General features: G+C 35.1%; 2 protein-coding genes across 6 annotated transcripts in view; both read left to right on the top strand.

Moving 5' to 3' along the window:
• Positions 1-26,713, top strand: part of EDD1 (glycine-tRNA ligase) — a 426,585-nt gene that overhangs the window by 35,542 nt on the left and 364,330 nt on the right. For all 5 annotated transcript variants that reach the window (XM_089786876.1, XM_089786879.1, XM_089786878.1 and 2 more), the window contains 3 exons: positions 4,183-4,299; positions 4,415-4,516; positions 5,646-5,772. In XM_089786876.1, coding sequence (XP_089643002.1) covers positions 4,183-4,299; positions 4,415-4,516; positions 5,646-5,772 — 346 coding nt within the window. The remainder of the gene's footprint in view (positions 1-4,182; positions 4,300-4,414; positions 4,517-5,645; positions 5,773-26,713) is intronic.
• On the top strand, positions 15,875-19,221 carry LOC149551329 (uncharacterized). Its single transcript, XM_089786881.1, has 6 exons — positions 15,875-16,728; positions 16,874-17,172; positions 17,315-17,712; positions 17,818-18,041; positions 18,152-18,339; positions 18,436-19,221. Exons 1-6 carry the CDS (start codon positions 15,989-15,991, stop codon positions 19,047-19,049), a joined length of 2,463 nt encoding a protein of 820 aa, XP_089643007.1. The 5' UTR covers positions 15,875-15,988; the 3' UTR covers positions 19,050-19,221.

Raw genomic sequence — 26,713 nt, 5'->3', positions numbered from 1 at the left:
AAAGGGAGTAACTACAAGACCTAACTTCCCAGGATCATTGTTCAAGAGGGAGAATTTTGAGGTGCAATCCTTTGTGAATGACATCTTCTCTATGAGGGAGAAGTTCTAAGTAAAATTTATTGTAATGTATTCTTCTTTGTGAGAGAGCATTGAGGTGAAAACCTTTGTACCACTCTTTGACTTGGTTGATGATGGTTACTATTTTGCATATGATATGTAATGAAGGTGACAAATTTTTCATTGACGTATATAAACATAAGGTAGTCATTGTAAGATGACAATCTTACAAATGGTAAGCCTGTTATCATGACAAACTTTATTAAGTTGTTGTCACATAAAGATTAAATTTTTGCAATTGTGTGTTATGAAGGTGAGGATCTTTCATATGTGTGAGGTCACTATTGTAAGGTGATGACTTTATCAATAGTTGATCTATCTCCTAACACCAAAATGTGTTGGAGCAAGTGTTATCTTGGTTCTTCGAGCCGGATTTTGTTGGACACCTTGTAACCAAATTATCATGGCTCTTTGGGCCAGATATTGCCGGACACCTTGATAATCAACTCATCATGGTTCTTCAGGTTGGATTTTGCCAGACACTATGAAAATCAATTGTTATGGCTCTTCGGGCCGGATCTTGCCGGACAACATAACTTAATTTTGCCATAGACCACACTTAAAGTGGTGTTTAAATCTTGTATTATAATTGCTTTTTTTTTTTTTGCTAAAGGGGGAGTGTTGAGAAATTTAGCCTTATAGCGAATTGAATATTATACTGAGATGATATCTCTACATATACTTGAAAGCATAATGTGTTCCATTACAAATCCTCCCTAGCTAAGAGGGAGTGTTAAGATTATAGCTACAGTTGGATTGGTTCAATCATAAGATACAATGTTGCTATAATATATATATGTGTGTGTGTGTGTGTGTATGTATATATACATATATATACACACATACATATATATATACACACACACATATATATATATATATACATATATATAGACACAGATATATATATGTATGTGTATATATACACACACATATATATATACATATATATGCGTGTATATATATGTATATATGTATATATACATATACACACACACACACACACATATATATATATGTATATATATTTGTATATATATAGACATATATACATATACACACATATATATACATATATGTGTATATATATATGTATATATATGTGTGTATATGTATATATGTATACACACACACACACACACACACATATATATGTTCCCTTGAGTTTCTGGGACGGGGACAAGAGACAACGGGACGGGTTTTTGGGACGATAATTGTTTTTGCCAATTTTGGGGATGGGGGGTGATGACAAAAGTGACATTTTTGTTTATTATTTGAATTTTTTGTGTTAAAAAATTGGGGACGGATGCAAGTCCCCAATGAAGTCCTCAGTAATGTTCAAGTTATGTTTGATCATAACTAGATCTGTTCTATATCAAATCATTCCTCGATCTGTATTACGAGAAGATTCATCTACACATCAGAGTTTAGTATACTTATGGTTATATACAGGGATTCAATTTGTTAGAAAACATGGATCAGTTTCTACAAATGTAATTACACTGCCATTGTTATTAGTATGTTCCAAATGTAAATCCCAATCTCTTATAAATATAGGAGTAGGAGACATGTCTCTATGATTAATCATTATTATTTAACAATATAAAGGTAATCATTATTATTAATCATTATTATTAGTCACAAGCATGATGTTGAACACAATGAGCACCCAACCAAGAAGCCAACCGTAGCACATGCAAGGGTATAACCACATACACAATCCCATAGGGTCTGCACTTAATCTATATTGCATATGGGTGGAGAGTCTGGAAGCAATATCTCATGGCATATTCCCAAGAATAATTCATCCAGATTCAAGCAATCCCGTTGTAATGCAAGGAGGCTTGACTTACCAAATTACCGAGCCTTCTCAAATGCATCTTTATTCTGTTAGAGAACTGAAGGCATGCATGCGGAACACTCATTATTTTATAATTTATAATTATGTGTTTACCCCATAGTTCTAATTACTATATCATTTACATTAAGCAACTCTCCAATGGGTTCTCCGTTAGCCCCTTTGTGCCTTTGCACCCGTTGGGAGCCACTCCCCAGTTCTGGCTCCACATCCATCCCAAGGTCAACCCAAATAAAAAATACAATGACATATTACAACGAGATCTCAAGTTGCATCATTTATGATTTCACATTTCATAGTTGTTGACATTAACCTTGAGACTTAGTCCATTGGTTCTAAACCAACGGTATGGATATACTTGATCCCATGCTAATATCTCATATGACATATCAAATGTCACATGCCAATATCCATTTACAGCATTCCAAATTAAGACTTTGTCATAATTATGAAATTACCACAAAGCCAATTATACAAATCCCCTCATAAATATCAGCAAAATTTCAAACTCAATGGGTCAAAACTCGAGGGAAACCCATTGGTCCTCATGCATCCCACATTACGAAAGTGCAATCAAATTAACAAAGCATTTATCCAATTGAACTCAGACATCATAACAGTAAGAAAGCCCTCACTCCACAACCAAAATGAGGGAATTGTACAAATCTCATCCAAAAAATCCCAAACAAATTTTGCATATGTTAAAATCCATAAAAAAAAAAACATTTCCAATCATCTTATAACGTTCAAATTGAAGAGCAAGGGAGAAATGAGTAGAAAACTAACATAACCAAGAAAATACTCAAAATATGAAGAAGTTGCAAAATGCTTCACCTAACCAAATGAAAATTGAGAGACAACTAGGGTTTGATGAGAGCAATCCAATGAGTCAATGCCCACAAAGCCATTAGCAAAATAAACATTCCCCTCCAAAATTGAACTTTTTGCATAAAAGGAAGGATTCTTTCCAAAAATAATAAAAATATATTAAAGCCTCTCAATTTGAAATTATAAAATAGACTTATCAAATCTAAAAACCAATTGAATTAAATACCCATATGACATAGTTGCTGTTAAATATTAATAAACTGCCTGGCAATACATGTTATTAAATTAACTCATTATTTGGCTTTTAGCAATTAACCACGACAACTGTGGATAACTAATATGCACAACAGTTAAAACTTAACATTGGTCTAACATGATATGAAAGTGTAGTCGGACATTACCATGCTGTACCAGAATGGTTAGGTATATGCATCATGGGAATTTTATCCCAAGAATAGGAATGAGAATTAGGCTGATGGCATGAATTGGACATCTCACTAACTCCTATTAACCATGATCAGGGATATTATAGGCATGCTCAAACCTCCGAAGCAAGGTGGAATTGAGTTCAAAGTGTTTGTTGTGCCATCATTCTACTCAATAAATAAATAGACTAATCACATATAAAATAATCAAATATCACAAATCAGTAAAAAGGGAATTTTTACAGTGTGATCATTCTTATGTATTCATAATGTTATGACATCACTCCTTTCATATATAATTATCATCTAGCTAAATACATCAAATTGTCATCAATTATATATCAGCAATATTCATTAAATAACACAAAATATTATTAAATAACATGAAGTATCATTTAATAACAACAATGAACTTTGAGGGTTGTTCCTAGGAACGTCACAAAAAAACACCATAAAATGGGGATAAATTGGGTTGTTCTACCTCAGTCTCCATACCCAAATTGCCCCCTGCCTAGAAACAGTAGAAAACCTTAAATTACATGCTCAGCCTTTATATTTTCAAGTGTTTCATCATTTTGACATTTTCTATTCAGTTATAAATAAGATCACTGAATACAATTGGTCTTGAAAGTCCTGCATTGTCGAACAACATTAGTGTTGCTATTTGTTGGGAACAAGTTTCATATGGAATTTCTTGTGCAGTGTCCTTGTCTGTTTGCAACATATGCAATATGCGTTTTGACATATATTTTTGAATTTGATTTAATTGGCATGGTAAGATCATAAGTTTGTTGTATTCTTCAATTGTATAATTTGGATAAGGTCCATGCTTATGGATGAGGTCTAATGTTTTGAATGAATTCTCCAAGGTATCATGCTTGGAATATATTCTTTTTGCATATTCACTTTCTCAGCAATAATGAATTTAGATTTCATTTGTTACGTATTCTGCAGGAAGGAAATGAGTGCGTATAATTTAGAGTTTGCAAATGTAGAACAAGTTCAACAACATTTTGAACTTTTTGACAGAGAAGCACGTTCATTGCTATCAAAGGGGCTTGCAATTCCAGCGTATGTTCATGGACAAATCTGCTTCTCCAATATTTTGACATATGATCTTTTGATTTCAGTATTCTCATAATAAATTTTTACTATTTGAGTTTTGTGTACAATGTGTCAATGACAGATATGACCATGTTTTGAAGACCTCACATGCATTCAACATCTTGGATGCAAGGGGTTCTATTGGAGTCACTGAAAGAGCTTGTTTTTTCAGTCGCATGCGTAGGTGAGCCTAATATTTCCTTTTGCTATAAAATTTGTAAAAGGCTTTTATTTTACATAATATCTTTAATATTGTACTGGCTAAAATTATATGGTAATAGGATGAAATTTTTTTCATCTCTGAGATTAAAAAAATAGGTAAAAGACAATTCACTAAGAAATCCCACGAGGCATCACTAACCTAATCTCATAATCAGCAATGATACTGTGAAAACAAAAATCATTCAATTATGCAACACACTATTTAAATGGAAGGAAAAGTACTCACTGTATTTATTACAGAGCTTTCTATCATCCTGTTTGATTTCAGTGTTGTAATTTTCTATCTGCCTACTGTAAAATGCTAAATCTATCAGTTTTCACAACTAACCTTGGCCCTAGTGATTTGGTTAGTATTATTGAATCCGTGACATGCTCCAAGAGAAAGAAATGATTATATTAGTATCCAAGAATGACCGAAGTGCATCTATGGGATAGAAAATACAAGTTAGACTACAAAGAGAGTTATAAGAAATCCAAGAGATTGAATATATAAGTAGCATGAAAACAATGAAAGACCCTAAATAACCAGTGAATTGTATACAGGTAAAGCTTATTCAAGTTTAAAAAGATACATCCCTATGGTGCTAATCCCAACATCCATGATAACAGGGGACTTCTTACTGGATGAAGGGAGTCAATGGGAAGTGAAGCTACTAAGCCTAGAGTTACAGACAGGAAAATTTGTGACCTTATGTCTCCACTACCCGCTACATGAATCTGCCTGAATATAGTTAACACAAGTTTCAAAAAAAAGTACCAAACATGTGGTCTAGTATAATTGAAAAAGTTCCAAACATGTGGACTAGTATAATTTGTTCTCTCTTTGTAAAATTGGCTAAATGAGTCAACTGTTTGTAAGAGCTTCATTTGATTTCATTTTTGTTGTGGCTTTCCCATCATATGTATGCAAGATGGTATTTTTACTTAAGTGATTACTGATTACTGTTGAGACAGATTGCTTATTTTAGCTCACTACAGTTTCTAGAACATTGATAATATATCGTTGAAAATTTGATTTTCTAGCGTGAGTGCTACTTTTCTATTTTTATGTCATGTTATTGCTAATTATTCATTCTTTGCAAAATGAATAGTTTAGCACGCCAATGTGCACAACTGTGGATTAAAACACGAGAGTTGTTGGGCTACCCGTTAGGCATCTGGGAGGAAAAGGAAGTGCTTTGTTATCCACAAGAAGCAATTGACAAAGTAGTTGGAAAGGTTTTTTTCTCCATCTCTCTCTTGCTCTCTCATCGTAGCCTGAGCATTACATCCTTCTCCTTGGTAGACTCGTGGACTGCTGGCATCTGTTTTCACCTAGCTTCTGTAATATTCGTAGCATATTTAAAAGCAGATCCAAACATTGTTGAATGTACCATTTATGTTTCTTTATCAGTGTGGCTTACCAATGTAAGCATCAATATGGTTATATGCTTGTATGCCAGTAAGAATACATGCATGCTCAAGTTAGATAGATTATTTTTAATTTTTTCAAAAGAATAGAATATAGAGAGCTGAATTCACATTACAGGGTATCAGTTACTACTTGGGCTATGAGATGTTAATATTTTACTTGATAAGCAAGGAATATCTATGATATAAAAGGAAAAAGTACATAAACAACTATAAAAAGTTGATAACCATTCTGATAGTATTTGCAACATTGCTGAGACATTACCTAAACTGCGAAACATAAAAAAACTGAGTGACATAAACACTATATATTGAGAATCCAAACTCTATGGTTAGAAGAAATCAGTCATATTCCTTCATAGATACGTTTGTATGGGATAATTTGTTCAAAGCAGTACATTAGCTATGTTGGCCCTCCTAGAAAACTTTGCTTTCCATCATGTTTTAGCCAAGGATCAAGGATGAAGTCTTTCTTTTCATGTAATCCATGCCAATTGTTATCTTTTGTGTCAAAAGCTTGGTCCTTTGGTGTTGGAATGTTGTGTTCCACTGAGAAGTATATGCAGATTGCCTGCCATGGGAATTATCAAAAATAAAAAATCTAAGGAGGCTTTGGCACATGTGGAAATAGGAAGTAATCAGATTTTTCAAAGGAGAACATTATGCTGGGAAAATCTTCTCTGAAGCACTGAGATAGATTATACAGTAAAAGGGTCATCATTAGAGCAAAAAGTTGTCACTGTGGAAGGTCCAACATTCAGGTCTGCAATTTCAGGGAAAACCAGAAATTAAACCATATATTCTTAGAAAGTTGATTTTTGCTCCTTTCTAGATCGAGGAGAGAAGCCAGGAAACAAAACTTTCTATTTTTCTTTGTTAGGAAAATGTAGTGGAGATAGGGTTACACGTGTCTGAAAATATAAGATGGAAGAAATATAAAATCAGTTTAAATTTTTGATTTATCATTGGAAAGTTCTTTCAAATTGGCTACAAATGGAGACTTTTTCCACTACAAACCAAGTTGTAGAGTTTCCCTAACAGCTTGCTATGTTCCAAACTTCCACTTGTTATTGCCGATTATGAAAACTTCTACTTGTTGGTGTCTATGTCTATGAGTTCCACTTCTTGGGAACACTAAGAAAAGTCTCCACTTGTGTTAAGTTTGAAAAGCTCTGCTTGGTTATGAGTTTTAAAGGTTCCACTTGGCGTTATGTGATTAGAAACTCTACCTTGTATCAAATGGAGAAACGTCTTCTTTGTGTCAAGTTTAAGTATCTCTACAACTTGGTACTCCGTTAGAATAACTCTACCAAGCATTGATTTAGAGTGTCTTGTTTGACAAGGAAAAAGATAGAATGAAAGTGAATTGAGTGCCCTAGTAAAGCCTAGGCATCTAGGATTTAAGAAAGTAGTTAAACTTGGCTATTTAAGCACAAAGGTTCTATTTATATTCATCAAGGTTGCTTTCATATTCGTCAAGGTTGCTAGGAGAATGGTACTAGTACTGCTACGGGAGAGTTGTACTAGTCATACATTTGACACATTAATGGCAAGAGTTTCCCCAACAGAGATGGTCCAAGGCATGCAACTTGAGTCAACACAATAAAATTAACAACTCTAGATGCAAGAATAGATAATCAACATGCTACAACAAATCTTTGCATTATCACAAAATTGAAGATTTACATCAAGTTTGGCTTGAAGCATTCTAGCCCCTCGCCCCTACAGGGGGTAGGGCTAGCCCCTTTAATAGTAGGGGGCTATAGTAACCCTTTGGTAGGTTAAGGTAGAAGTGATGTTGGCTGGAATGGACCGTAGTTGGATTGATGACCGTCAAGGGACCATGTTCACACATATTGGTCAGAGGTAGATTACATTCAAGACTTACATGCCCCAATTGCAATAGAAATTCAAATCCTAACTGTAGATCTAACTTTCTAGAGGTTATTCTTACAACTTTCAATCACCTCCCCCGAACAAAGAGCAACTACTAGAATATATAGAGCCTTCACAAGATCTAATTCGACCCAGATCTATCACATTTCCCAAGAATAAGAAAATGTAATAGAGAAATATAGGTCATGTCCAGAATCATAAGAATCTCACGCAATTTGATAAAACAAGAACAATGATCCCAGACAAATGTTGGCCATAGAGCCAGGGACATTATGATTTGAGCCACAAAGCTTTGTCATTCAAGAAATAACTTCTCGGATCAGAAAACTCAACTGACTGTTAGAACTTTGAAGACCATAGAGAGCCAAACAAGAATCCAAAATATCTTTGCTATAAAGTATTTTAATGAGGTTCAAACCCAGACATAGATAAACAATGATGTCTAGATTACACCCTGAGGTTTGGGACATGAAATGATACAACTTGAAGGATTACTACCGAAAACACAAAAACTAGAAATTAGGAACAAACTAAAAGGAAATATTTTTGGGTGATGTAGGAATTCCAACGACTAAAGGATTCTCCTGCATTAGACACTTCTGGTGAGAAGAAGATGTTGCATGAGAGGAACATATGAACATCTTATAGGATTCAAGACATAAATTCTATGCCCATTCTTAATCCAAATATCCTCTTTATGAACAACTTTCATTCTCTGTAATTGTGCTCTATCTTCTGTCAGAACCGCCAACTTACTCAATATGCATCACATAACCATAAGATAGTAAAGAACATTTGCTACGACCTTTCTTCTTCACATCTGATTACCTCTGCTACAAGTCTTGCTTTGGTCAGCAACTAAATCCTTCTACTACTCAACTTTACCTATGTCACCGTTCGGTATTTTCATCTCTTTAGATTTAAGATCCTTCTTCAGATCCAAGCCTTCCTTTAGCTGAACCTCTGCATTCTGATTCTCAGATTGCCCGAATTCCTTGCATTTCTTCCCTCTTCGTCCTTCAAGGGAGCCAATGTAAGCTTCTTCCCATCCTTTTTTGGTACGACCAAGTTACATCTATATTCTTGAATAGCTCCACTATCATATTGTGAAGGTCTACCTATAAAACATGAAAAGCATTCATAGATACTGCATCGCACAATACTTCATCTTTGTAAGGCCCAATGTTGAAGTTCACCAAACATTGGTCTTTCACCTCCACCATATAATCAGCTTGAAACCAACTTATCCCATATGGACAAGGATGTTTAAGCCTCTTCAAGCCAAGCTTTTGTGCCATCTCTTCTAAAACTAAATTATGGGTACTATCACGAACCACTATAATCGTACAACATTTACTTCCTTTTTTGCATACACTCCTAAACAAATTCCTCCTTTGAATAGGTTTGGCTTCCTTCTTTCTCACACGAATCTCCTAAGCATAAGAGACTCCCATCTCAGGTTCTGCCATACTTTCCCCAAGTTTATTAGTAGTATGTTCGTCATGTGCCAAAAGATTCTGTTTACCCAAGCGTTTTCTAGATCCTTTGGAACATTAAAAAGCTCTGTCATATGCCATCGCATTTGGAACAAGTACCTTCGAAATCCATGTTGCCATTACCTCTCCTATGTGATCTTTGATTAGGTTCCTCTTCAATGATCTGCTCTTTCTGGCCATTGCCTCTCATTTGCTTTTCCTTTCCTCTAGGATTACTTTGACTCCTTAATTTATCTTCTACCTTCAATGCATATTGATAAACATCCTCTACTATACTAATCCTCAACATACTCGACTTGTGTAGAATATTAACTATCAAATCGTTAATGTATTTCCCATCTTTTCCCTAGACAATTCTCGATGTCCAAATCTGAGTGTCCTCTTGTAGATCTCCTTGGTGTATCCCTTCACACTCATGCCCTTCTCCTTCAAGTTCTACAATCTCTTAAATAATTCCATTTTATAATCTCCAGGTATGAATTTAGCCTTGAACCTAGCATCCATCACTGTCATGAGCCCAAATTAAAAGGATATATGAATATTCAAATAACATATTATACAATGATAATAACTAAAGAATTTTAAAAAATTAATTAAAACACATTCAAAATAGTGACTTTGGCATGACCCCTCTTGATAGTAATTATAAGATTAAAATAGTTTATCTCAATAGATTAAATAGAAGTCAAATATTAAATTGACTAATAATAATAGTAAATCTATTATTATTATAATAAAATATATTAACTGTAATAATAAAATATTTTATTATAGTTACTAGAATAATAATACAACCACATATATCTCATTAAATAAATAATTATACAATGTTATAATAAAATAACATCATAATATGATTCTCTATATAATAATACCTTTCAGACCAAGGAAGAATATAATCTAAATATAATATAAAGATACAATATTAAAATTACTATATTATATATTATTTTTAAATTGGTTATACTCCCGCTAGTGATTAAAGTCAATGATAATTAATAAATAGTAAACCTTTATGATAGAGAATGACCTCTCATGAAGGGGCACAAACACTGTATAGACACGCCTTTCAAATACACCTATCCAGTTAGAACAATATAAATTGGAAATTGATTGCATCTAAGGGAGGAAAGTCATTGGATGTATATGTATGAAGGTTGCCACCAAAAATATATTCATGGGAATAATAGAAAACTAGGTCAGAGAATAATATACGATGACTAAGAAGCAAAGAAGGGAAGCAGTGACTATGAAGAATTAGGGAGCAGCCAATATACACCCACAGAATTACTTACAGTCAAACAACAATTAATGCTGGAGATTATTTATTTGCAGCTATCTACGTATTGAAGAAGAAAGTTGCGGTTGATACATAGGCTTATAGATGCTGCCTTTGAATTGCTCATACTTTTCACAACTATGTTGGATGATTGTAGACCCAAAACAAATATTTGTGTGATGATGGAAAAAGAATTTGTTAACTGCTTAGAGAGGGCTCATGTGAAAGTGAAAGTGGCATGAAACTTTCATGGAGGGAATAAGAATGAAGAGGGGCGTAAGTAATGCAGCCACACAGGATGAACAATGAAGAATGTGATGTAGGTTTGGAATATGTGCAGCATCCATTTTCATTGGAATCTCGAGTATTACTGCTGGTATTTCAACTCATAGGATCAATGTTCTTGAAGGCAGCCCTCTAACTTGCATTGCCAGGTGATGATTATGAAAATCTCTACAAACTATTTATTCAATCAAATAGTGATGGTTTATGTTATCAATCTTGGTTTATTCATCAATTAGTAGATTCTAACATATTTCAATAGCTTTGAGCTTTTAATCAAAAACATATTTGCCCAGAGCAATTATTGAAGTAATTATTTAAGGAAAAGCCGTAAATAAATGAATGACCTAAAAAGGGTCATTACAATCACCCTTCACTAGTGATTTTCATTTTACCATTCTCTTCTCTATTCTTATGCAACTTTATTCACCATAAGGCAGCTTGACACTTCAACTTAGCTTGCACTAACATAACCCTTTGTGGATATCTAATATGCTCAAGCTCAAAGTAATCTTCTAGTTCAACTATCCAGTCTATCAAATCCTCAGGATGCAACGGACTAGAGAAATTAGAAACATCCTTCTTGTGAATTTTACCTTTTTGTGCCATAGCTCTCAACAATCTTTCCTCATCTATACGGATCTCAACATCAAGAGTCTCAAGATCTTCAGCAACTTCCTCATATCCCTCCTCAATAGGAATGCTTTGCAGTTTCGTCAAGGCATTGTAAATTTCATTCCTTATCTCATTCTTGAAGTCCTTCATTGTTTGATCTAACCTTCTTCGGCTCATCCTTCTAGGTAATATCTCTCGAATCCTTAGGTGCAACTACCTTAGCTTTGATGATGTGATTACAATATGCCAATGGCCTCTCACTCGATAATCTATCAAACACACTTGTAGCTTGCCTCGAACTTGGTGATCTTTCACCCTTGGAATGCCTAAATAACCCAAACAAGGTCACTGATTAACATACTACCTCTCTACGATCCTCTTGTGTAAGTCCTTTGCAATTGCGACCCAAATCCACACTTTGCCACCCTACAGGCTACAACCAACACATCTAGGGCTTCACAAGCTCAGGACTTTAGATTTGATAACACAGGAACATCAACCTTGCTCTGTCATCGTTTGACGCAGTAATAGCAAGAGTTTCTCAATGGAGATGGTTCAAGCCATGCAAAATCAGTTAACATAGCGAAATTAACAACTCCAAATTGAAGAATAGATAATCAACATGCTACAATAGATCTTTGCAAAATCACAAAATAAAAAATCTAATCAAGTTGGCCTAAAACATGCAAATTACATTCAAGATATACATTACCCAATTACAACAAAAATTCAGATCCTAACTCTAGATCTAACCTTCTAGAGGTTATTCTTACAACTTTCAATTATCTCCCCCAAACAAAGATCAACTGCCATAATATATAGAGCATTCATAAGATCTAAGTCAACCAAGGTCAATCATATTTTCCAAGAATAAGAAAATATAATACAAAAAATATAGGTTAGGCCCCAAATCAGAAGAATCTCCCTCAATTCAATAAAATACAAACATTAGTCCGAGATAGATGTTGGCCATAGATTTAGAATCATTGTGATATGAGCCACAACTTCGCCGTTTGAGAAATAACTTCGTGAAATTGGAAAACTCAATTGATCGTTAGAACTATGAAGAACACACAAAACTGAACAAGAATCCAAAATATATTCACTGTGAAGTATCCAAATGAGGTGCAAACCTAGGCGTAGGTTAACGATGATGTCCAAATTATACCTTGAGGTTCGCAACAACAAATGGTCCAACTTGAAGGATTGCTTTCAAAAACATAGAAATTAGAAAACATGAACAAAACTAAAAGGAATATTTTTGGATGATTCAAGATTGCCAACAACTGAATATCTCTTCTGCAAAGTATCCAAATGAGGTGCGAACTGAGACATAAATAAACGATGATGTGCAGATTATACCCTGAGCTTCGCGACAACAAATGATCCAACTCAAAGGATCCCTACCAAAAAGATAAAAACTGGAAAATAGGAACAAAACTAAAAGGAAACTTTTTTGGGTGATGCAAGATTGCCAACGACCCAAGGATGCTCTTGTATCAATGCTTGTTTTTACAAAATAGGAGATAGGGGCACTTGGAGATGACATTTTTTAGTATAATATAATAATTTATTATTTTGCTAACATAGAAACTGAAAATATTTGATATTGAACTTTCAAAGCAAGAGTACTGGGAAAGTTTAAGATTAACTTTAAAGTTAAAACACACAAATTTAGAAATTTTGATAGCTTGATGGCTGATATGCATACAGAAAAACAAAATCAGACATTTATTTACCACACTTCTTTTTCATCCATTTCTATGTCCTCATGTGATTGTCCCCAAATACTCATTGCTTTCAAGCTCAAGTTCCTTTGTTGGTAGTTGAATTCAGGTAAAATTACTGAAGCCGTTTGTTTCAACATTTCTTCCACCAAGGCTCAACTTCTCCATCAAGTGAAATTTGGTTTCATTTTGCCAAAATTCCTCCCTTGTACCTAGGCTCCACAGGAGAAAACCTGAAGTGAGCTATGAATGTATAGTAGGTTGTCCACTTTCTTTGACCCTAATCAACTCCTCTTTAGTGAACGACTAATACCATAAGTACTTCAATTCCTCTCACAAGATGAAGGCTGGCTACTTGTAAGAACAATCTCACTGCAAATGATTGCAGTTCAAGGGTTTTACGTCCATAGTTCCACCACCACTCTATAGGGTCGTTCTTCACATGCATGTCATATAAAGCTTCTACAGAAGAAAAGTAGCATGCCCACATGAAAATTTATTCTACCAAGTTATCTCTCTGACTGTAGATCTTTCGTATTGCAGCCCAATATCCTTTCATTACCTCTCTATCTTTGTATGTAACATCGACGCATAGGTGGCTTTATGTCATATTCGATAATCAATAAGACTTTGATGTATACAGATTGTTGTGTGTATATTGGTTGCTATGTTTGAAGATTGTCATTGTCTTTGATAAATGAATTGCTTCTTGCTGCCTATTAATTTGGATTTATTTTGGTGATATTACTATAGTTGGTCAAATGGGGACATGATGGTTTATCAAAATATTATTTATTATTTATTATTAATTATTATTTTCTTAAATATTATGATATTATTTATCTATTGGATTTTCTTTTATTATAAATATTATAAAAATATAATAATTTTTACTATAAATATGTTGTTTATTTTATATCTTATTATTTACTTTTTAACCAAATTTGTCTTTGAGAAGGAGACATCATAATTAGGACTTTAAACAGGGAGCATGACAAAAACTAATCTGTCATGCAACTCTTCTCTGAACTCCTATCTCCAAAATTTTGATATAAAAATGGTTTCTGAATGCTAAAAATGGCTGCCCCAATGTTACTTTATTCTCTTCAAACACTAGTTGTACCTTTTTAGGGTTTTCCTCTTATGTTATAAAGTTTATTTGAAAATAAATAATCTTCTAAAGAGCTTAACCCATTGAGGGTATTATTCTCAATAACCAAAGTCCCTCTTTTAAAAACAACATTAAGTCATCTAGGGAGGCATGCCATGGAACCCTTTTATTAAGAATTTATTATTATTATTTTATTCAGGCACCTCCTTTTATTTATTAAATAAGATATTAAAGCAAATACTTTAATATCCTGAATTTATCCATAAACTTGTCATTTGGCCATCAAACTGAAAACCGAAGTTGTCATTGGTATTGGGGTGATGGTAGTCTCTTGAAAAGTAGCTGTTCTTTTGAAAAATAGGAAACTGTCTTAAATCAATGATAAACACCCCTAAGCCACTTTGCTATGCTCTTCAACTCTTTCAGTGGTCACATAGTCAATTGGCAGTCCCCTCCTGAAATTTAAAGACCTTCCCTAAAAATAGCAATTGCAACCAAAACCTCCAAAATGATATATGAGGTACCCTAGTGTATTTTGGTCAAATCCTCGTCAATTCCTAAAGATAGGAATCCCTTCTAAAATCTATGAAAGTGCCTCAGATTGTCCAGTTTGGTTTATAAAGTCCCTGCACAGTTTCATAAGCTTCATATGGGTCCCTTTTCCACCTCACTAGCCTACATGAACCCAATAATAGGCCAATCCCTAGTCAACTATCTGCCATCTAAGAAGGGGACTTGACAGTCATTCAAATCAGGTAAAGATTATTGTGAACATCAAATGCAAACAAAGGATCAGACTTGTAGTAGATCAGATCCAAATTTCTCATTTCAAACAACTAATAGCATTAACAACTAAGTTGCTAGTTTAGATTCTGGTTTGGATGTGGGTTCAACATTCAGGTTCGACATTCACTCACTATTTTTGGGGTTGGGCTTGGGTTCGTCCATTCAAGTTTTTTTTTAAATAATGTGTATAAATCATAGATGGAAAACTCGCCGAGTACTCGGCAAGTTTCCTAGCTCGGTGAGTTTTTAACCAGTTAACTCGCCGATTTAAAAACTCGGCAAACTGGTAAAAACTCGCCGAGTAATCGGCGAGTAGTCGGCAAAAACTCGGCGAGTTTTTCCTAAAAACTCGCGGTTTACTGGTGAACGCGGCCTGTGAGGATTTAAGCGGCAGTGAGTGTGTTTTTTCTCATTCTTTCTTGTATTTGCATTGTTTAGAACCTTGAGGAGTGAAGAGAAGAAGGTTTGGAGGCATTCTTGGCTGATTGCAAGTGATTCAAGGCGGATTTGAGTGGATTGTAGAGGATTCTAACAGATTTTAGAAGACAAATTTCTTTCCAGGTATGTTCATCTTATCATAGTTTGAAAACTTTTTATAGTTTTATAACAAATGTTCTTTTGTTTTTGTTGTTTTTTGTAAATGTTTTCAAATCATTTAAAATCATTTTGAATCATTTGAAACCCTAGCTTCTAAGGATATGGTTGAAGTTTGTTGTTTGCTAAGGATATGGTTCAAGTTTGAATCATTTGAAACCCTAGCTTCTAAGTTCTAACTTTGTTTATTCATTTCTCTATATATTTATGTGTAGGGCAACGGTCAACCATTAAAAAAATGACAAACCCACAAGAAGAGTGGCCACAAACACCATGCCCATCTGGATATATAGGCACTCGGCCTAAAAATGCAAGAGATAAGGCATGGCGGTATGCCTATGAAGCTCCAAATCCAAATGATATTGGGAAGGTGATATGCATTCCCTGTGAGAGAATTATTTCTGGAGGCATAAACCGCCTCAAATACCACCTTGCAGGCATAAAGAAACATGACTCAAATCCTTGTCTCAAGGTAACTGATGAAGAAAAAAGATTCATCCATGCCCTACTTGCAGCTGCTGAAGAGAAAAAATTGAATAGGGAGAGGGCAAAAATAGCTATGAGGGCAGCCATAGCTGAATCTGAAGGAGCTCCTTTTGATATGCAAGAGGAAGAAGAAGCACTTGAGAACATACCAGGATCTCTTCGTGGCCCACGGATCCGCAAACAAAATTTCTCTTTTACCGGTTCCACTTCTTCTACATCTCCTACTTCTTCATCATCACCATCCAGATCCCCATCAGGGATAGGTGGTTATTTTGTGCCCAGGAACACACCTGGAGCACAGCCATCATTAGAGGGCACTGCATGGTTTAAGGAGGTGCATGAGCAAACTGATATTGCAGCAGCTGATTTTTGGTTTTTCAACAATATCTCAATGAATGCCGCTGATAGTCCCTATTGGGTCAATATGGTGAATGCAATGACAATATCAGGCAAAGGGTACAAGCCGCCTAATCGCAAGGATATGAGTGGAAGGTTAGTATTTTACTATTTAGTAATTGTAAATAATTGAGATTCACTTTAGTTCATTGTTATATTTTAAATCTTAATTGTTATAACTTATTTCCTAATTTTTTACTAACACTTACACTTTATTTAATATTACACTTAAATTTTGTAGGTTGCTTGACAAAGCGGTTGGTAGGGCAAGATTGTTGATAGAAGACCAAAAGAAAGAGTGGAAGAAGTATGGCTGCACCATTTTATCTGATGGGTGGACAGATGGAAGAAGTAGAACCATTATTAACTTCTTGATTGCTTGCAAAGATGATGTGGTGTTTTGGAAATCTGTCGATGCCTCCAACAAAGTGAAAAATGCAGCCACATTGGCTTTAATGTTGGAGAATGTTGTCATGGAGGTGGGAATAGAGAATGTGGTGCAAATAATCACAGATAATGCAGCAGCATATGTGGCAGCAGGTAGATTTAATTTTTTATATTTGAATCAATATGAATCATGAATGTAATGCTATGGTATTATTCAATTTAGATTTGATGTAATTTGTAAATACTAAATATGGAAAGTTTGTTACTGATTATTGATTTTTTGCTAATCTTTTAGGTAGAATCCTCCAAGAGAGGCATCCCACACTTTTTTGGTCACCTTGTGCAGCACATGTCCTTGACCTTCTTTTGGAGGACATAGGAAAACTTGATTGGGTGAGTCCAGTTGTGGAAGATGCTAGGCGAGTCACGAAATATATCTATAATCACCCATGGGTTCTCAGTTTGATGAGAAAAGCCACTAAAGGCAAAGATTTGATGAGACCTGCTATGACAAGGTTTGCAACGGTCTTCTTGACGTTGCAAAGTATTCTTGACCACATATTGGCTTTGAAGCAAATGTTTGTGTGTGCTGATTGGGTTGCTTCACCTTACTCAAAGAAGCCCGAAGGAGAAGCTGTGGCACGAATAGTCTTTGATGATAGCTTTTTTGCAAAGGCTAAGGAGATTGTGGAGGTAACTTCATTATATTTTTAGACTTTTAGTTTATTCAAGTTTCATTTTCAATTCATAACTTACTATGTTATTAACTAATTTGTATTTTTCAAATTTCAAATGTAGATGTCTCTGCCCCTGGTTCTAGTCTTGCGCACATGTGATGGGCAGCAATCCCCAATGGGAGGTCTTTATGAGGCCATGGATAGGGCGAAAGAGGCTGTTAGAAGTTACTATCACGGGGACAGTCTCAGATTTGACCCCATTTGGGAAATAATTGATAGGAGGTGGAACAATATGCTCCACCAACCTATTCATGCAGCAGGCTACTTCCTCAATCCCAAATTCAGGTACTATGATAATTGATTGTCCTTGAAGTTGGGATTTTAATAAGTCTTTATTTTACTTTACTTTTTAAGGTTGTGTAGTAAGACTTGATATCATTTTCTATTTGTTTTAGGGTTGATGATTCCTACTCAGATCCTAATGGAGAGGTCATGGAAGGTCTCTCTAAATGCATTGAGAGAATGATATCAAGTGAAGAGGAGAGAGACCTTATTGTGACCGAACAACAAATCTATGTGGAATCAAGGGGTCCTTTGTTCTCTTCTATGCTAGCAAAGAGAGCAAGATCTACTCAAGCACCAGGTAAAGCGTCAAACATTAAAACTTTTGCTAATTGATAAGTTGTGCTTTTGATTTTGTTTTTTATTGCTTTATAACTTTTTAAATTTTGTTTTGCAGATGCTTGGTGGGCAAGTTGGGGTGGCAATACCCCCAATTTAAGGAAATTTGCTCTCAGAGTCCTATCCCAACCTTGTAGCTCATCCCATTGTGAGCGCAATTGGAGCTTATTTGAGTCCATCCATACAAAGAAAAGAAACAGAATGACTCAAAAACGGCTTAATGACCTTGTTTATGTGCACTATAATCTTAAGTTGCGCATAAAAAAGTCACAGCTCTTAGAACTACCTGGTCCGCTTGATCTAGATGAGATAGATCTTTATTCTGATTGGACAGCACAGGAGCCAAGTCCATTTTTTACACCAGATGAGATCGCTGATTTGGAGAGGCAGGCCATGGAGGGGGAGGTTGACACTGATTTTCAGTTCACTATGGATGACATTGAGGATGAGGACGAGGATGATGATGATTTAGGCGAGGATCAGACATTACCATTAGGAGGAGATGCATCCTCTTCCAGGACGCCGAGCCAGTCAGTAGGGACGTCGAGCGAGGGGGCACAGCCACAGAGTTCACAGTCACGCAGCTCACGCCCTATCCCAGTGCGGGGCACTTCTTCTAGGACTAGACCCCCTCGCTTTCCTGCTAGTGCAAGTGGAAAGAGGAAGATGTGATTGGCATTGTCACATTGTATTGATGTATTTAGACTTTTAGTATTTACTTCTAGTTTGACAGATTGAAACTATTTAGTAATTTACTATTTTGCTTCCTACCATGAGCATTCTGCATGAGAATGCAATTTTGTACGCATTATGCATTTATATATATCTAAACTTTGTTTCTTTCTTTTGTATTGTCTTTAATTAACTTATTAGATGCATCTTCTCATTAAATTTTGCAAAATAAATGTATTTTTAATTAAATTTCAGCGGTTTTTTAGGTTCCCGAGTTTTTCCCGAGTTTTTTTTTTAAATCGCCGAGTTTTTCCCGATTAAACTTTTGGGGGGCTTGGCGAGTTTTTGCATTTGGCGAGTTTTCCAACTATGGTATAAATATGCTGCTGCAAATAAGTTCATACACTATGGTAATATTAAAGCAACATAGCAAAATACACCACCACATATATTAACGATTTAATTTGAATGACATAACAAAATGTCAAAATACATCACCATATGAATGTTTCAGTTAAAAAACAATAATGTTGACATTACTAATTAGCCATATGTGATCAGATATCATAAATAATCATCAAACAAATCAGATTAGAAGCACAAACAGTTCCACTAGCATGAATACTAGCAACCTCATGCCCATCCTCAAGATCAGCTTCAACATCACTAAGTATCTTGTGGCCACCATCATCAATTGCAAGTGCATCAAAGTGGGTTTCCAACTCTGCAAACTCTGGTTCAACATCAAAATGTTTTGCCTCCCCTTTTCTTGAGTATTCTATTTGTGTGTTGTGAGCCTCAAGTTTGAATGCACAATGACCAAGTTATCAACATTCTTGGAGTTTAGTCGCTGCATTTTTTTGAGTGGATGGAGTATGTGCTCTAGTTCCTCTCACATGTTGATGAACTCACAACCTATCAAGATTTACAATTTTGAAATTAGAGAGTTAAGAGTTTTGAATATTCATCAACAAGAATTTAGAAATTAGAATATGAAGATTAAAGAATTTATTTGTGATAAAATTTTTATGGCAATGGCTTGCAGGTGCTGGCACATTTGTCCATAGAAGTACTGCCATTTATGAGCATCAACATTGTTTTCGTCTTCTAGAGCTTCAAGACCATAATTATCAATGCTCACAAAACTCATAAATTCAGACCTTAGACATCACTACAAATTGTAGATGCTCAAGGAGTCATCGAAGGGCTGCCTTGTACCCGTGAGCAACTTCATGATCTCTGCATGGGGCATTTTTAGTGGTACTTCCCCTAAGGACCAATTGCCTACAGAACTTGGGGCTCAATGCAAAGGCAAGTAATGCAAAGGGGTAGTCATTTTGTTCTATCTCTCTACCATGATTTACCTATAGCTCCTTGAAGAACTTTTCATTAGGATCTTCCTCTCTCATTTATGATATTTCTAATATCCTCAATTTTGGAGTCCATGCCATCATATACCTCACTCAAGAAAGGCATATCCATTTCAGTTTATTGGATTATGCTCACTGTAGGGTTCGTGAACCTCAAAAGGTACTGAATATGATCCCACCAAGAGTCGTCTAGTATCAATGCCTTAGTGGCAACTGCCTTGGCACTATTATATTGCCTCCATATGCTGTAATTAGCACTGATTACCATTCTAGACAATGCCTCTTTAATCTTAACAAGGCATCTCAAAACAATAGTGTTGGAGGCAAAACGGGTCTCGACAACCTATTTTAAGCTCAAAACAACAATAAAGTAAAATCAAGATTAAAATTAAAATTTAAAAACATAGAAAGTTTACTAAACTAAAATGGCTAGATTTTTGAAACATATTTAAATTTTAAATAATTTAATTTACCTTAAATAGCTCAAAGTTTTCGAGAATTGTTTGAATATGGTGAACAACATTAAATGACTATCCATTTGTATAGATGCATCTCACTATGACCTGCTCATTAATATCTCGAGCATCATTTTGAAATGGTGTTTCCAAGGGCTACATTACTCTCTTACTTATTACTGGTTGTTGAGAAGAACACAAGAATAGATGGCCCTCTACGAGTGGGTCATTGGGAGTGGTAGTTGAAGCCATAGATAATGTTTTTTTTTTTTTTTTTGAAAGCTTACGATTTTGCAACAGATGAGAAGAATTTGCCCTCCTAGTAACTTCGTCTGCTTGTTTTTGTTCTTGAATGTATATGTTCAAAATGTGGTTTTGAAGGAGGGTTTTGGGTAGCACTCTGTTAACTCTTGACTTCTCTGTATCAAATTTAATGCCTTTTCGAGGAATAAATCATAGATGCGCTTTCACTCTACTATAAGAGCTTCTAGAGTCCTCTTTGCTATGACTGCAAATATATACATAACCTCATCCACCTGGCATTGGTCGAACCATTTCCACATATTTCCATAATGGGAAGCATCTATCTATGTTGAAATGGGGGTTTCCTTTGCCATAATCACTTGCAACCATTCTTAGAATGATAGAATCCACAAACAATACACAACAAAAAAATAAAAATAAGAACAACAAAAAGCCATAAAATTACTAAGATCAGAACAAAATTACCCAAGATTCATATTATTTCTTTCTGGCTTTTGTGTATCAGTATGATATTGTTGAAATCTTTTAATATTCCTTAAAAAACTAAAATATTTACAATAAGATAATCGTTGTATTTATAATAAAATATTTCAAGTCAACTAGTGTCAATAAGATTAAAGGATTATACATAAGATTGAAAGATTAAGTTGACACTTTGAAAGTATACCTATGTGCCTTTGAATTGAATGTGCCTCTATACTATGAATGGTTCGTTCTTTAGGTGTAAAGGAAGAAAAACATGCCTCTGTACTGTGAGCTGAATGCCTAAATGCTGTGAGTTGTTACAACCAAGGGAAATTTCTACCAACTCTAGGTGCTGAATGTTTGAAGAATGTCGTTTTTACCAGACTTGGTGTTTCAAGTAAAATGTGCCAACCAAGTTGTGCCCTGGTTGTCATTCTTGTAGGCAGCGGAAAAAACAACAGAAGTAAAATGTTTTTGGATGCATGATATTGGTTCTTGTTAGCAACAGTAAAATGTTTTCTAAAACCCCAAAACAAGCCAAAACAATGTAGTTTTAGGGTTGGGCAGTTAAAAAATGTTAAAAAAACTATTAGAATAAATCAACAGTGACCAAAGTCATTGGTCGTTTGCTATGGTTTTTGTATGGGCTTATTTTACCTATCCTCATCTGCTGAAAATCTCCACAAACTTGTGTAGGGTCCTTTTAAACAAATTTTGATCGAATTTCTCAGATTATAGACGACTTTGCAGTGAATGCAACTTTGGAATGAACTGATTACCAACTTTGGGTTGCAGTGATGAATACCGTAACTTAGATTAGTAACCATCATTATGGGCAAAATCTAGGGTAAAGCTAGAAGGCGCCATTACATTTAACCTTCTTGCACTTTTTGAACTTTTATGTAATCTCCCATGGTAAGCTTAGACTAGTTCAACATAGATTCGTCCAAGTTTTAATAGAATACGTTTAATTTATGTGAGTAAGAAAACTATATATATGTTTATTAACAAAATAGACGTCTTATTATCCATGATTATTAATTTTATGCTAACCTTATTGTTAATTTAGTTTAAGGACGCTTTGGATGTAATTAGGTTTCTTAGACACCCATCCTCAATAGGCTTTCCCCCAAAGATTACAGATTGAAGCCCGTAAGCTTTTCTTGAGACAATGCTCACAAGGTGCTTGGGGTTGTTGATCCCGACCTTATTTTGGGAATAACTGATTGACTGAAATCTACACTAGCCTCTCCTTGATAAGATAAGTTTATTAATGTCCAACAAGAGACCACCAAGGGCCTAAGGGATTGGAAAAAGTACAAGGCAACGACCGACAACAGGGCCACCAAACGGTGTTCGCAGAAAGAACTAGCAAAAAAGAAAAAGAACAAAGAAGGAAAAGACAAAATACTCCTCAGGTGAGAAGTAGCCCCGAATGGAAGGATATGGTTTGGGTAAGGTTGTGTCTCACACTGTCTGAAATAACTATTGGAGAGAGGGTGAAGCTGTCAAGTGTGGCCACTACGGGTCTCACAAATCTGATGTGAACTGAAGGAGGACCAAGTGACTGTTTCTATCCTCGGGTAGGAGACACAAGTGTAGAGGAGGTGTTGAGCTGGTTTGAAGTCTACCTCGACAAAACTAGGACCTCCAAAGTATGGTCACAAAGGCATATGGACTCCTTAAAATAAAGGGAAGGACACCACTGATTAGTATATATGAAAAATGAAGAAAGGGACCTAGACTCTTTGAACAAGCAGTAGAACCTCTCCCTAATGGAAAATGAATTGAGTCTCTTTCCACCTCCCCTAGGGGGTAGAGGCCGAAAATCTTGTCATCCTTGTCAATCTAGTGGTTAGTTTGTATACGTAACCGGTGAGAGCCCATTCTGAAAGATCCCAAAGAGATGCAGAGGGCATGATTCCAGCAGTACGTGAGGTATGAATTGTGCACAATAACCCCATCTTGAATATCCATGTGATGCTTAGCATAAAAGGTCATCCTTAGGCGGAACCCCCTGGTAGGTTACTCCATGTTGTGGTAATGTAATGTCTATAGATGTCGAGCCTAACGTGCTCATTCATCTTCTGCTAGGGGTGAAGGAGGTGAACGGGAAATGCATCCTTGACTACTATTGTTTTATATTTGTTTGCAGCAAAGGACGTGCCCCTAGACTAGGTCTTACAGTAGCCATAGGTTTGCTTTTGTGACTTTATTAATCCTTGATGCTAATAGCATTAGCTTATTGTCGGGGATAGTTTGTATACAACCAGTATTAATTGATTAATTTATTTGTTAATTAACTTTGTTAATTAATAATAATGGTGACTAATTATTTAACTTTGTTAATTAGTAATAAGAACAATAATAAGAATGATTAATTAACATATTAATGACAATTGACTTTGTTAATTAGTATTTGTTATCATTATACCAGAGTTGCCAGAAACTCCTCTGTCCCTCCTTGGGCGCGCATATCCCCATATCCAATTTGGAAACGTATCCAATACTACTCGGATACATGTCGAATATTGTACCCATGTCTGACTAATAAACTTGATTTTCCAATCGTACCAAATACTATTGGATTTGTTTTTTTTTAAATATTTGATGTAGATCTTCCCTTTAATGTTAAAAATATATATTAAAGCAATTTTAAAAAAAAAATAGTATTAAAAAAAACCTCCACTAGATGAGAAAGACAAATAAAATGTTTTTTCTATTTTAGCAACCCGTTTTTGGGTTATCTTCTAATGCAACTCTACTGTGTTTACAAATTGTAAAGTATTAAATTAACTTATAAATATTTACGTAGCATTTATGTGTCAATATTACTTTTGACGTAATGAAAATCTCCTACAATAACTTAGAAAGCTATGTTAAATATATGTATATGTATTATTTATCAGTGTTGTATCCAGCCGTATCCATATTGGGTGTCTAAATAAATGGCCGTATCCGTACCCAATACCGTTTCCGTATTTGTATCCGTATCTGTATCCATGCAACTTTGCATTATACATTTTATTAATTTAGAATTATTAATATCAATTATCTATTCTTTAATTAAATTTGACATCATTATTATTGGTTAAATAAACTTTGTTAATTTAGTATTTATTTATTATTAAATCTTATTTAGATAGGGACATCACAATTTAAAAAAGGATCTTCAACTGGGGTTTGTGGGTTTCGATGAACTGATTTTTCTGCTCACTAGTGTAATAATGAAATTCTCCATCACTTCTAGAGAGAGGTGCAACTGCAGAAATAATTAAAGGGACAGGTTACTAAGATATCCAACTCTGATGCTATAATGTAATGAGCCCTACTGGCTCTCAGACAATCTGCGCCAAAGAAATGATTTTTTGTTTTTGAGGTTTTGCAATTTATGATACAACAATATAGCGGCAAAATAGAAGATACTACAATAATAATTTCAACTCAAATATTTGGATATTACATGGGGAATATACAGCGAAAAATTCCAGATTTTAATATCAACTTAGATACTGAGTATTTTCACGAAACACCAACAATCCAGTTGATAAAATATCTCGTATTATCCAAATCAGCAATACCCAGAAAAATTAGAAGTTATAATCCATGAGCTTACTGGTAAGACATGCCTTGAAACCCTTTGAAATGAAGTCTAGTAGCAGCAATAGAACTCTCCAACAAACAAATGCAATTGCAGATAATATAAAATGCTGCCCCCAAAGTGCAGATAGAAAATAACACCTAGCAACAAATACAAATGGGTGCTCAAATAACTCCAAATTAACCAACTCCCAAGCGCTTCTCAGCAATAGTAATAACAGTATGAGAAGACGCCAACAATATCTCCCAGCCACAATGTATACATCAATGGAGATAAAGAACAATTCTCAGAAAACTAATTCACAATACCTCAATTGCGAATTACAATGAACTTCTCAAGAAAAAACCCTTATACTTCAGCAAGGGCACAGAAAAATCAGACTTAAGAAACGTCACAAAGACGACAAAGCAAAATAAGATAATCAAATAATCGGATGCTTTACCCATCAAATGGGCCCATATTTATAATCTCCAAATGGCACAAAGTTTCCCAAATGAACTTCACTTAAGAAGCTTCCCACACACAACATTAAACTATAATAAAGTGCCATTATAATCTAATTTATTAATTGCTTTTAGCTCCGAAAATGACCTTTTCCACCATAAATTATTATTTTGACATGTAAGGCCGTTGTTTCTTGTTCCCACGATTTAAAACTTTTCGCCCTGGTTCCAACGAGCTATGATACTGGGGTGACCAACAAACAACACCAACAAAAATAGCAACCTCAGCGCGTTTAGATGAATAATAATAATAATTCACCCCTCTTGTGAAAACAACTGAAGAAGCATCAGAATCGAAATCTGACAACACCAAAGTGATCCTGATGATGAATGAACTTGACGGGGTGACTTACTATTAATAGATGCTCCCTCCAAGATTCTTGGAGCTCAAACCGGAAGCCCGAAATAAAAACTGAGAGCATCACCCAACTCCTCTAACTCAACTGAGCTCATCGGAACCAACAGATTGACTTATTATAAATAGTAAGTCTCTCAAACAGAGCCAAAACACACCATAGGCTGTTGGAAAGCCTATAACCACACAACTGAGACCCTCAAATCTTACCATCAGCTCACGAGGGTTGCGATGGTGAACTGGCTTGGCCAACTGCAGGAACTTGCTAAAAATGGAGACATTGCATATAATCAGAATCACCCTAGATTTTTAATTTTTTGACAATATGTAACTACAACAGAAACATGTCAAATATTGATCCAACTGTTCTCATAAGTGCTGATATAGATAAATAGCATTTATGTAAGTGCTGCTATAGATAAACAGTATTTATGTAAGTGCAATACAAAATGTTCTGATAAAAGTTCACTCCAAAGAGTTGCCAAAAGATGAGATAAGCAAGATAGTTAATTACCACATGAATATATCTTGAAATAAAGATGATAGTGATTGTTGCAGATCTGACATGATTGAAAGAGCTGTTGCAGGATTGCTATACAGTAATTGCAGGTCATAGCATTGTAACAACTATAGAAAACAATCAAAACACCC

This window comes from Cupressus sempervirens, chromosome 6 (assembly GCF_028749045.1).
Source record: "Cupressus sempervirens isolate cs-2001-9-10 chromosome 6, ASM2874904v1, whole genome shotgun sequence".
Lineage (NCBI taxonomy): Eukaryota > Viridiplantae > Streptophyta > Pinopsida > Cupressales > Cupressaceae > Cupressus > Cupressus sempervirens.
The sequence above is the reverse complement of the archived record's forward strand: the minus strand, read 5'-3'. Positions and strand labels throughout refer to the sequence as shown.